The 12472-nt window shown below is 62.4% G+C and overlaps 1 protein-coding gene across 2 annotated transcripts in view; it reads left to right on the plus strand.

The window, feature by feature from the left end:
- The window catches only part of GAK (cyclin G associated kinase), a 41997-nt gene extending 34588 nt beyond the window's left edge, over positions 1 to 7409 (plus strand). For both annotated transcript variants that reach the window (XM_080676292.1, XM_080676293.1), the window contains 5 exons: positions 1571 to 1687; positions 5018 to 5242; positions 5523 to 5671; positions 6420 to 6596; positions 6952 to 7409. In XM_080676292.1, coding sequence (XP_080532418.1) covers positions 1571 to 1687; positions 5018 to 5242; positions 5523 to 5671; positions 6420 to 6596; positions 6952 to 7053 — 770 coding nt within the window. In that variant the 3' untranslated portion in view covers positions 7054 to 7409. The remainder of the gene's footprint in view (positions 1 to 1570; positions 1688 to 5017; positions 5243 to 5522; positions 5672 to 6419; positions 6597 to 6951) is intronic.
- Positions 7410 to 12472: the final 5063 nt, after the last annotated feature.

Genomic DNA, 12472 nt, shown 5'->3' on the forward strand with positions numbered 1-12472 from the left:
TCCTGCACCTGAGCTAGCTTACGTCATGTCCTTGGCTTTTTGTTTCTTTGGAGAACTGCTTCGTGTTCCTTTCTGCACAGGACGTTCCTTCCTCCTGTTAGCGTGTGAGAGCTTCCCATAGGAGCCGCCGGCATGTGCAGTGATGACTGTGTGCCGCCAAGTGGCTGTACAGCAGTTTGCTCAGATGTTTCAGATTCTGATACTTAGAATATTCTCAGGCTGACACTGTTATAAAGAATACCATACGTCAAGGTGAAAAGGAGCCCCCTGACTGGGAGACTATATCCAACAGGGGTGCATTTGATAAGGGTTAATTTAAAAAACGTATAAAGAGCTCAATACCAGGAAGACAATCCAATCAAAAATGGGCAAAGGACCTAAATAGGCACTTTTCGAAAGAGGACATACAGAAGGCCAAGAGACAGATGAAAACTCTGTGTCACTGATCATCCGAGAGATGCAAATTAAAACAACAGTAAAGTATCACCTCTCACCTGTCAGAATGGCTACCATCAACACATCAACACATGACAAGTGCTGGCGAGGATGTAGAGAAAGGGAACTCTCATGCACTGCTGGTGGGAAGGCAGACTGGTGCAGCCACTGTGGAGAACAGTATGGCGTTTCCTCAAAAAACTAAAAATGGAACTGCCATTTGACCCAGTGATCCCACTTCTAGGAATATATCCCAAGAAACTAGAAACACCCATCAGAAAGGATATATGCACCCCTATGTTCATAGCAGCACAACTTACCAGAGCTAAGATCTGGAAACAGCCCAAGTGCCCATCAGCAGATCAATAATAATAGAAGTGTAATATGCTAATTAGACCGGACGTCCTTCCAGACGACCTTCCGGATGAAGTGGGGGCTGAGAGGGAAGCCTGGGTCCAGGGTGCCAGAGGGAAGCCGGTGCTGGCAGTCGGGAAGGAAGGCCAACTCTTAAACAAATTTCGTGCATCAGCCTCTAGTGAATAGATTAGAAAAGCTGTGGGACAACTATACCATGGGACACTCTGCAGCAGTAAAAAAGGATCTCTTACCCTTTGTAACAGCATGGAGGGACCTGGAGAGTATCATGCTAAGTGAAACGAGCCATTCAGGGGAAGACATGTGTTACATGATCGCACTCGTGTGGAATCTGATGAACACATAAACAAAATAGACCGGAGGCATGGATTCGTGGAGCAGACCGACAGGTCGGGGTGGGGGGAGCTGGATGGCAGAGGATGAGGGGACTAGCCAAAGAACTATGTGCATAGCCCATAGACAACAGTGTGGTGGTGGCCAGGGGGAGGGAGGGCAGGGCTGGGCGGAGGGGCAGAGGGCGAAAGGGGGGCCGCCGTCATCGTATCACAAAGCATGTTCAGACGTGAGGGGTTCCAGGAAGCAGCATCACCAAGCTGGGACACAGACGTTTGAGGTCTTTACGCTTCAGGGCGTCTCCGTGGGGGCAGCTCTATCTCGTGCGTGTCCGTGTCCTGCGCGAGGCCTGCGGGGGCCTCAGCAGGGAGCTGGGCTGCATCGCCCTTGGGTGGCGCTTGCATTAACGTCCTCTGTCCTCCTCCAGGCCCCTTCTTCCCTCCTGGCGGCCAGCCAGCCCCTCCGGGCCCCCCAGCCAGCCGGGCCAAGTCTCAGAGCCTGGACCCGTTTGCAGACCTCGGGGACCTCAGCTCCAGCCTCCAAGGTGAGGTGCGGGGCGGATTGGGGGCGCGCAGGGCGGATCGGGGGGTGGGGGGGGCGCAGTGCTAGGCCTGCGCTGGGAGGTGCAGTCGTCTGTCCTCCTCCCACTCCCTCTGCCAGGCTCAGTGCCTAGACACGCCTTCTCCTCCGTCCCCAAGGCCCAGGGCACAGTGACCCTCGGAGCAGCCGCCTGCCCCCGTGGCAGGGGCTTGGGGACCAAGCTGCGGCACAGGTGCTGGGTGTGTAAGGGGGTGGGTCTCCACGTGGGGCCCCAGTGTCATGCCTGCCTGTGGCCTCGAACCTCCCAGAGCTGACCCGGCGCCCTGGGACACGTGTCCCTGGCCCCTTGGTGCCTCCAGACACGTGTGGGTATCTGAGAGTCTCCTCCCTCGGCGGGCGGGTGGGTGGGTGGAACTCCAGGTTGGAAGTGATGTCTCCTGGGGAGGCTTGCTCGGCTGATCCAGCATCTCCCCTGCTGAGTGGGGGCCTCCTCGGCGCCCCTGAGCCTTCGTGGGAAGCCGAGGTCCCTCAGCACGAGGCTCCCTGCTGTCTGCTGCCTTCCCCCCCCGCCCCCCGCCCAGCTCTTCTGCCCCTCCTCCCGCTCCTGCTGCGGGCGTCTGCAGGGCCAGCATCCATCCCTCGTCATGTGAGCCCTTCTGCTACTCTTTTTTTAGGTAAAGGTTATAGCATTTCTTTCAAAAGAAATGCTGTTATTGATTTTTAGTGGGAGAAGGGGGAGAGAGAGAGAGAAACATCCGTGATGAGAATCATCCGTGGGCTGCCTCCTGCACGCCTCCCACTGGGGATCGAGCCCGCAAGCTCTTAGTTCCGGGGTCGACACCACTGAGCCACGCCGGCCGGCCTGCTCCGGCTTGTTGAGCCCTGAGGTTTTCGTTTTGTGGGCAGTTTGTTCTCTAACGTTTCTTGGAGTTGCGGCTGCGGTGTGTCTGGGGTCTCTGGAAGGTTGCGTTGCCTTGGCACCCAGCCCTGCGTGGCCCTGGCTTAGGCCATCGAGTGTGAGGGGCCTCCCCAGCCTCCTGGGTGCCCCTGGGCTGTGGGCTGCCGACCCTGTGGGGAGGACTTACCAGATCCGAGTCGTCCGTTCTCATGATGGAGCCGGCCCTCAGCTCTGCACTGCGCTGAGGCCTCGGGTACACCCTGTCGTACCCGCCGCAGAACGGGTGTGAATAAAGCTGGTGGCACCGAGAGGAGAAGTAGACAGGCTCAGACCTCACACCCTCTCTGCCAAACCTGGGGACGCTGCTCGCTGCCAGCAGGCGCGGGGCTGGGCACCGCTGCCACGGTCCACGGACATCCTCCTGCCCCTGCGGCCTGCACCGTGGGGCCGTGTGACAGAAGGGTCACGGCCCATCGTCCTGCTCCGACCACAGGGCCAGCTGGACACCAGGCACAGCCGCGAGAACCTGACAGAACAGCTGCTCTCGGGGTGTGGGGGGCGGGGTGCCATGCTGGATGAGGGTGGAGGTGGGAGGCCCCAGACCTGGGGTGCACGGCAGCGCCGCTGGGAGAAGATGAGAGCTCGTCACCACAGCCTCATCTCGGGTCCTGGAAACCAAAGCAGAGCGAGCGCAGAGCCAGCGGAAGGAAGGGAATGACAGGCCCAGGCCCTGAAGTCCACGGCAGGAACCACCGGAGAGCTGAAGGACAAGCTGCTCTTTGAACGCCTGCGGGGCGTGGGGTGGGGGCCGCGCTGCAGACAGGAGGAGGCCACCCGGCCCCACAGCACAGCACAGCACAGCACAGCACGCGGGTGAAACGGCCTTGAAAACAGCCGTGCTGGGTGGCGGGGGTGAGCATGGGTGATGTTCCTGCCCCGGCACCTCCTCGGCATGAGAACCACCTGCTGTCCACGGAACACACAGCCATACCGTCAGAAAGGGGCGAGTCGGAGGAGACACCCAGCAGGGCCCACGCAGAGCCAGCGAGCCCCGAGCACCGGAGAGGTCCAGGAGATCTCGCTCACTTGCAGCTGCTGGGATGTGAGGGCCAGTTTCTATCGAAGTAAACGTACAACCAGCATTCACCCCGAGAGATGGAGGCGGAGGCGTGCACATGCCTGTACACATGTGTTCACACCTGTGTACACATGTTCACAGCAGCTTTGTAAACTCTCCAACCTGGGCTGGTGGCTGAGTGAACCTTAGTGCGTCCCCACCAGAAAATGCTGCTCAGCAGTGAAAGGGGGGCATCCTGGGTGAGAAGAGCTCCTTGAGAGGCTACCTACATTCTGAGTCCCTTTCTGGAGCATTTAAAGTCGATAGACAGACAGACAGATAGACAGACATAGATAGATGGATAGATAGGCGGATAGATGGATAGATAGACGGATAGACAGATGGATGGACGGATAGACAGATGGATAGATAGACAGATATATAGATAGATAGGCAGATAGATAGATAGGCAGATAGATGGATGGACGGATAGACGGATAGATGGATAGAAAGACGGATAGACAGACGTATAGATAGATGGATAGATAGGCAGATAGATGGATAGACGGACGGATAGACAGATGGATAGATGGATAGAAAGACGGATAGACAGACGTATAGATAGATGGATAGATAGGCAGATAGATGGATAGACGGACGGATAGACAGATGGATAGATGGGTAGACAGATGGATAGACAGATTTCAGAGAGGAAGGGAGAGAGAGAGAGGAACATCAATGAGGAGAGAATCTGATTGGCTGCCTCCTGCAACCCCAGCATGTGCTCTGACTAGGAATCGAACCATGACCTGGTTCATAGGTGTATGCTCAACCACGGAGCCACGCCAGCCGGGCTGTTTCTAGAATGTTCTTGAAGTGAGTCACAGAGATGGTGAACAGATGGGTACCTGGACCCAGTGCTCACACAAATAGGAATGCGTGGTAAAATGGCACAGAGCTGGGCATACGTGTGCGCACACGTGCACACATGCATATGGCAGCACACACGCGGTGCACACGTAGCAGCTGGCAGGAGGCTGAGCTATGCCGAGGCCGGTTGCCTGTCTGCTCTGTGAGTGCCGGGCTCGCTCTGGCTCCGGGTTCCTGTGCGTCTCTTTCCAGGTAAAGGGTTAAGGAACCAGCCCTGCGCTCTGCGCGCACATGGGAGGCAGAACCCACGCTCGCCCTAACCACCCCACTGTCCGCGGCCCCGGGGGTTGTCCCCACCATCGCCCACAGGGAGCCACTCCGGCGGCTGCTGGCCCTGTGTCCTGGCTCCCGACTGAACGTTGGTTTTGCAATGCGTGTGTCTCTGAGACTCCCTCACGGACCAGGCGCTGCCCCATGTTCACGCTCTCCGCCCGGGACTGTCTCCCCAGGCTCACCCGGTGGATTCGCTCCTGGGGGCTTCGGTCCCAAAGCAGCCCCCCCTCCCAAGGGCGGCACCTCCTGGCAGACAAGTCGGCCCCCGGCCCAGGGCGCCCCATGGGCCCCCCAGACCAAGCCACCCCCCAAAACCTGTGCACAGCAAAGATCTAACTACACCACGAGCTTCAGCGTTATCGGCGGCCGAGAGGAGCGGGGTGTCCGCGTCCCCAGCTTCGGTGAGTCTGTCCTCTTCCCTCCGCGTGGACCTTCTCCCGGGAAAGCTCAGCCCAGAGCCCTCGCCACAGGAGGCACGCCTGGTGGGGGCGGTTCCGAGGGTGTCTGGTGGCCAGGCCATGCTGCCGGGAACTGGCCTGGCTGCGGTGTCATCCTGGGATGGCACAGCCACGTCAGCCCCAGGCAGCGACCTTTGCCCCTGGGGAGCCCTGTGGGTGCTTCCCACACAGGGTCCAGCGGGCAGAGGGGTCGGCAGCCGTGTCCAACCCCCTCCCCCTCCAGCTCAGAAGCCGCGGGTGTCAGAGAACCATTTTGAAGACCTGCTGTCGAACCAAGGCTTCTCCTCCAAGGCCGACAAGAAGGGGCCGAGGACCATTGCCGAGATGAGGAGGCAGGACCAGGCGAGGGACACGGACCCACTCAAGCTGAAGGTGCGCGGGGGCGGGGGCGGGGGCGGGGGCGGAGCGGCCCGGTCACCCAGGGCGTCCAGTCGGTGTGGCTGTGCCCTGGGCGCTGAGGCTCTGGGGCCACAGATCATCTGGCTGCGTGGGCAGCAGCCACCGGGCCAGCTCGCACCTTTGCAAGGGTTTGTGGGACGGCGTCTCCCATCCAGGCTCTGGCCTTGGAGAGTGTTGGCCGTGGATGCAAAGCAGGGCCCGGGCGGTGTGAGGCTGAAGGCGGAGGCTCTGCGTTCTCCTTTGGTTATTCGGCATCTGGCTCCTCGGGAATTCTAGCCATACCTCACCCCCACCCGGTCAGGGCGACGTGCCCTGAGGCCCCCTGGGTGAGGGCCTCTGCTGGGCGGCCTCAGCCCAGGTGTCTTCACTGCAGATGGGTAGAGATGCGGGGGGCGGGCCGCAGCGGGCCCCGTGGCCCTGGGTCGCTGACAGGCCACCGAGCCCAGCCTGTCATCCCTGCTGGGCCCTGGAGCTCCAGGACAGGCCGTGCGGCCACAGTGGGGGCCGTCCGTGAATTCTGCGCTGTCGTGTCCTGTGTGGGGCCCAGCCTGGCCTGGGAGTGGCTGACCGTGCCTGGTAGGTCAGCACGGGAAGTGGGACAGGGCCTTTCCTTACGGCGTCGGAGGCTTGCTTGGGGCGGACGCGTGTGGAGTATTGCGATGCTGGCCCACGCAGGGCGGCTGGGCCAGGACTCCTGCCCGCAGCCCCACGTCTCCCCCAGCTCCTGGACTGGACCGAGGGCAAGGAGAGGAACATCCGCGCCCTCCTCTCCACACTGCACACCGTGCTGTGGGACGGCGAGAGCCGCTGGACGCCCGTGGGCATGGCTGACCTGGTGACGCCCGAGCAGGTGAAGAAGCAGTACCGCCGGGCCGTGCTGGTGGTGCACCCCGACAAGGTGAGTGTGGGCGGGGTCCACCTGAGGAGGTGAGCACCCACTGGGCGGGGTCCACCTGGGGAGGTGAGCACCCACTGGGCGGGGTCCACCTGGGGAGGTGAGCACCCACTGGGCGGGGTCCACCTGGGGAGGTGAGTGCGGGCGGGGTCCACCTGGGGAGGTGAGTACCCACTGGGTGGGGTCCACCTGGGGAGGTGAGCACCCACTGGGCGGGGTCCACCTGGGGAGGTGAGCACCCACTGGGTGGGGTCCACCTGGGGAGGTGAGCACCCACTGGGCGGGGTCCACCTGGGGAGGTGAGTGCGGGCGGGGTGCCGGGAGCTGGCATGGGACCGTCGTCCCCTCCGCCCTGCAGGCCACGGGGCAGCCCTACGAGCAGCAGGCCAGGATGATCTTCATGGAGCTGAGCGACGCCTGGTCGGAGTTCGAGAGCCAGGGCGCCCGGCCCCTCTTCTGAGCCCTCTGGTCGGAGCTGCACGTGGACCGGGAGCTGCCGTTGGCCGCCGAGCCCTGCCAGGCTGAGGCGTGGGGGACGCGGCTGCAGCAGCCGCTGTGCCCTCGGAGGACTGGAGCCGCCCCCGACGGGCGGGAAGAGCATTCCAAACCCCTTGGTTTCCTCTTTTCTTTTCCCAAAGGAAAGTGTTGATTCGCGTTCCTCCCCGTCGTCACGTCTGTGATTTGTTGGTTCAGGGCCGTCCCCTGAGAGCGTCCCCTCTGGGGAGAGCGCTGCTCTGTCCTCTGCCCGCGTGACGTCCGTGTCCCAGGTGTGATCAGCCTGAGGCCGCCTGTACATATTAAACTATTTTCTGATGACGCTCGTCTCGGGCTGGTCTTGGCTCCGACCCGAGGACGCAGCGCAGGGCCTGGGGCTGCAGGGGCTGCTCGTCCCTGTCCTGAGCCGCCTCGGCCCTGGGGCAGCCTGGCTGGTCGGTCACGTGCAGGAAGAGGCGGCGGTGTGGGGGCTGACGGACGCCGTGGCACTGGGCAGCTGTGGTCACTGCCCCTCCAGACACGGATGCCTGAGTGGAAGGCCCTGAGTCCTCCTTCGGAGCGGGGGGTGCGGGACTGTCGGGCGTCCAGAGCAAGGCCAGTTGGAGAAGCAGCAGCTGCCGAATCCTGCGGGCCGTGAAGTGGCCGCAGAGGCCAGGGCTCAGCAGGACAGCAGGGTCAGGGTGGGTTTCGAGCCTCCTCCCAGCCGCTGGGCCCTGGAGACCGGCTCCCGGCGCTTTGAGGAGGTGACCCCTCCTCTCCTGGAGGCAGGTGAGGTGGGGCCCCACAGCTCCCGTCAGCAGGCCCCGATGCCCACGACCTTTACCCAGTCAGGTGCAGGCAGCGGGGGAGGGGCGCAGCGTGTGCGTGTCCCTGCCTGGTCTGCGGAACCGGGCACTGGTCCCTCCGCTCTCGCCTGGCTGAGCTGTGCTGGGTGTCCGGTGTGAGCACCTGGCCTGAGCGCAGGCCCGCCTCCCACTGCTGGAGGCGAGCTGGCCGGAGACTGGCACAGGCTGGGCCAGGACCCTGGGGCCCTGGTGGAGGGAGCATGGGGTGTGCCTCTGAGGGTTCAGGGCCTCGCCCAGCCACGACCCCTGTCCAGGAGGCGGGACGGTGCTGGGGGGACGGAGAGGCCCCAGACGCTCGCACCCAGGGCAGAGCCTGTGCTGGACAGTGCAGGCATGCGGCAGCTGTGCCGCTGGCAGAGAGGAAGGACCGTGTTTGTTACGCACCCGCCGCTATTTTTAGGTTTTACTTCTTTTAAACGATGAACAGCCTAAACAGTCGTGCGCTCTCGCAGGAAGGTCTCGGGCCGGAGCCTGCAGGAGCCGTCTCCCCTTCGGTCTCCAAGGCCCTCGCCCCTCCTGCCTGTGCCCACCTGCTCCCAGGGGCCCCAGATCCCAGGGGGCCGGCCAGAGCAGCTCCTACCCTACAGGCCACAGGACCAGGCATGTCCACTCCAGGGACGGGCTGGCCTGCGCACAGGGCCTCGCCCCCGCCCCAGCTCTAAGGGACATTCTGCCCACACCGCGGGACCTGGGGCGGCCCTTGCCCAGCCCTGCAGGCCTTGCTCCAGAGACAGGTTCTGGGCTGGACGTGGGCTCGGATAAGGGGCCTGGTGCGGGACGCGCCTCCACGCTGCCTGCCCGGTTAGCACTCCACACCCCGTGGCCTGGGCTGGCTGGTCTGGGAGTCCCCCCACCCCCACCTGGGTCCACAGGGTTGGGCCTCCCTCCTCTGTGACATCCTTAGAGCCAGCCTGGGTGCCTGGTGGCTGGGGGCAGAGCTGAGGGGCCTTGCTCTGAGCCCCCAGTGCCCGGGCCACTGCCAGGAGCCACCCTGCGGTCCGGCCTGAGCCTGCCGGCAGCTGGCTGCATCTCCGTGCCACAGGAACCCTCCCGTACAGGGCAGCTTTGGGGCGGGATGGGAGGGGCATTGGGACACCGGGAGGGTAATTCACAGTGGTGTTGGCTCTGTTCCCACCAGGGCCCGGGACCCAGCAGGCCCTGGTGCACCCCTCACCTGTGGGCCTCACGCTCAGGCCAGGAGCCCTCCTGGGCAGAAGGAAACCCTGCCGCTCCCCTGGGGGAGGGGCACGCCGAGTGGCTCCTGCAGCTGCCCTGAGCCAGGCCTTCCGGGCAGGTATGGGGGCCGGCCCAGTGGGCAGCACCCTGGGGCCTGAGTCCCAGCTCAGCTGTGTGGGCACCTGGGGCCTCCACTGCCTGTGGATGGTGTGATGGTTCCCACTCCGTTCCCACCAAGGCCGGGGCCGCTGCCAAGCTGCTGTTCCTCCTGGTTTCCGGGCGGACTTGTCCAGGGGCGCTGAGCAACTCAGTCTAGGCCCCAATGCCCCCCCCCAGTGCACCCCCACCCGCCAGGCCCCGATGCGTCCCCCACCCGCCAGGCCCCGATGCCCCCCCCGCAATGCACCCCCACCCGCCAGGCCCCGATGCCCCCCCCCAATGCACCCCCACCCGCCAGGCCCCGATGCCCCCCACCCACCAGGCCCCGATGCCCCCCACCCGCCAGGCCACGATGCGTCCCCCACCCGCCAGGCCCCGATGTGTCCCCCACCCACCAGGCCCCGATGTGTCCCCCACCCGCCAGGCCCCGATGCCCCCCACCCGCCAGGCCCCGATGCCCCCCACCCTCCAGGCCACGATGCGTCCCCCACCCACCAGGCCTCGATGCCCCCCACCCGCCAGGCCCCGATGTCCCCCGCCCACCAGGCCCCCATGCTCCCCACCATCGAGGCCGTGATGTCCCACCAACGACCACACTCGGTCTTTCACTCACTTGGTAGTGACCCTCTGTGGGCCTTCACACCATCGGCTTTCCGTATCGCCTAGAACGGTGGTCCGCAAACTTTGGTCAACAGAGTGGCAAACCGCAGCAAGCCGCAGTTTGCCGACCACTGGCCTAGAAGGTATGCATTGGGAGGACACAGCTGTCCTGCCATCACCGGCGCCACCGCTGAACCCCAAGGACAAACCTGGGAACCCTAACCCTAATGCTACCCTAACCCTAAGTTTAACCCTACCCTAATCCTCACCCTGCCGAACCCTAACGCTAACACTAACACTAACCCTAACTCTACCCTAACCCTACCCTAATATTAACCCTAACCCTACGCTAACACTAAACCTACCCTAATATTAACCCTAATCCTACGCTAACACTAAACCTAACCCAAACCCTACCCTAGCACTGCCCTAACAATAAACCTAACCTTAACCCTACCCTAACCCTGACCCTAACCCTCACCCTCACCCTAACCGTCACCCTCACTCTAACCCTAACCCTACCCTCACCCTCACCCTAAACCTGACCCTCACCCTAACCCTACCCTCACCCTAACCCTGACCCTACCCTAACCCTGACCCTGACCCTAACCCTAACCCTAACTCTACCCTAACCCTAACCCTAATATTAACCCTAACCCTGACCCTGACCCTAACTCTCACCCTCACCCTAACCCTAATATTAACCCTAACCCTAACACTAACCCTAACCCTAAGTTTAACCCTACCCTAACCCTAACTTTACCCTAACCCTAACCCTAATATTAACCCTAACCCTACGCTAACACTAAACCTAACCCTAACCCTACCCTAACCCTGACCCTAACCCTCACCCTCACCCTAACCCTCACCCTCACCCTAACCCTCACCCTCACCCTAACCCTAACCCTACCCTCACCCTCACCCTAAACCTGACCCTACCCTAACCCTAACCCTACCCTAACCCTGACCCTGACCCTAACCCTAACCCTAACTCTACCCTAACCCTAACCCTAATATTAACCCTAACCCTAACCCTGACCCTAACTCTCACCCTCACCCTAACCCTAATATTAACCCTAACCCTAACACTAACCCTAACCCTAAGTTTAACCCTACCCTAATCCTCACCCTGACCGTACCCTAACCCTAACTCTACCCTAACCCTAACCCTAATATTAACCCTAACCCTACGCTAACACTAAACCTAACCCTAACCCTACCCTAACCCTGACCCTAACCCTCACCCTCACCCTGACCCTAACCCTCACCCTCACCCTAACCCTAACCCTACCCTCACCCTCACCCTAAACCTTACCCTACCCTAACCCTAAACCTACCCTAACCCTGACCCTAACCCTAAACCTGTCTGGGCCCACCTCCTTGGGGGAGTGGGGGCGGAACAGGGGCCATGGTGGCCCTGAGGTTCCCAAGATGCTCTCCTCCCCTTGGTGGGTGTGGGGCCTGGACTTCCACCCCCTCCTGGCCGAGAGGGGTCCTCGCACGCTGTGCCCACAGGTTAGGGTGAGGCTGTTGCTGTCTGTGGTGTGGCCTGAGCACCTCCCTGGGCCAGGAACTCCTCTGGGACGGGGGCCCGGGCCCTGCCACCACCCCCCTGACCCTGACCTGACCCCACCAGCTCTGCGGCCTCTGTGCTGTGTGGCAGGGCTGGTGTGGGGTGAACTGCCCAGAGCGGAGGCCAGGTGTGCAGGTGAGTGTGGGAGGGAGCGGGAAGCACGGCCCCCTGTGCGGAACAGCCTGGGGGGCAGGGCCTCTGTGGAAATGGACAGTGAGGACACCCGACTAGGCCCATGTCTCAGCACCCCAGGACTGGACGGGGTCTGGGGATCGAGCTGGTCGCCGAGACTGGGCAGCACTGAGCCTTGGAGACTGGACCTGCCCCATGGAGGCATCAGGGAGGCACGCGGGGTCCTGCCCAGCTGCTCACTTTCCTTCTCCCTGTTGCAGCCTTTTAAGTAATAACGGGATCCCGCAGGAAGATGGCCAGGCGGTGGGCGGTGCCAGGGACTGTTATTCATCTTGTTAAATTATTACAAGTTTGCATTTGAAGTTTCTGGGGAGTCCCAGGTGTGCCAGGAGCCCCTCCCAGGGCCCCCTCAGCGTCTACACCCCCTGCCCACCCCCATGCAGCAGGGTGCCCTGGGGCACGGGAACACCAGGGAACATGCAGACAGCTGGCACCAGTCAGGCCTCCTTGGAGGGAGCAGAGGGGTGCCCAGCAGGGGCTTCCTGAGCGGCGAGGTGGGGCTGGAGCAGGGAGGGCAGTGGCTGCCTCTGCCATCTGGAGTGACCGTGGAGGGGCAGAGGGGACCTGTGGACGGCAGGGGTCCCACAGGCAGCACCAGGTCTCCTTCAGTCCTGCTCTGGGCTGGGGCTGCCGTCCGGTTTCTGGGGGGCAGTGCTATAAAGAGCTATTGGGGCGCTGAGCTGACCTCCTGGTGGGACACCTCCCCTCACCCAGCTGCCTGCCATATCCCTCCCCATCCCACCTCTCTCCACCTCCCCATCCCACCTCCGTCCACCTCCCCATCCCACCTCCCCATCCCACCACCCCATCCCACCTCCGTCCACCTCCCCATCCCACCT

Source organism: Plecotus auritus, assembly GCF_963455305.1.
Source record: "Plecotus auritus genome assembly, chromosome: 1".
NCBI classification, from domain to species: Eukaryota; Metazoa; Chordata; class Mammalia; order Chiroptera; family Vespertilionidae; genus Plecotus; species Plecotus auritus.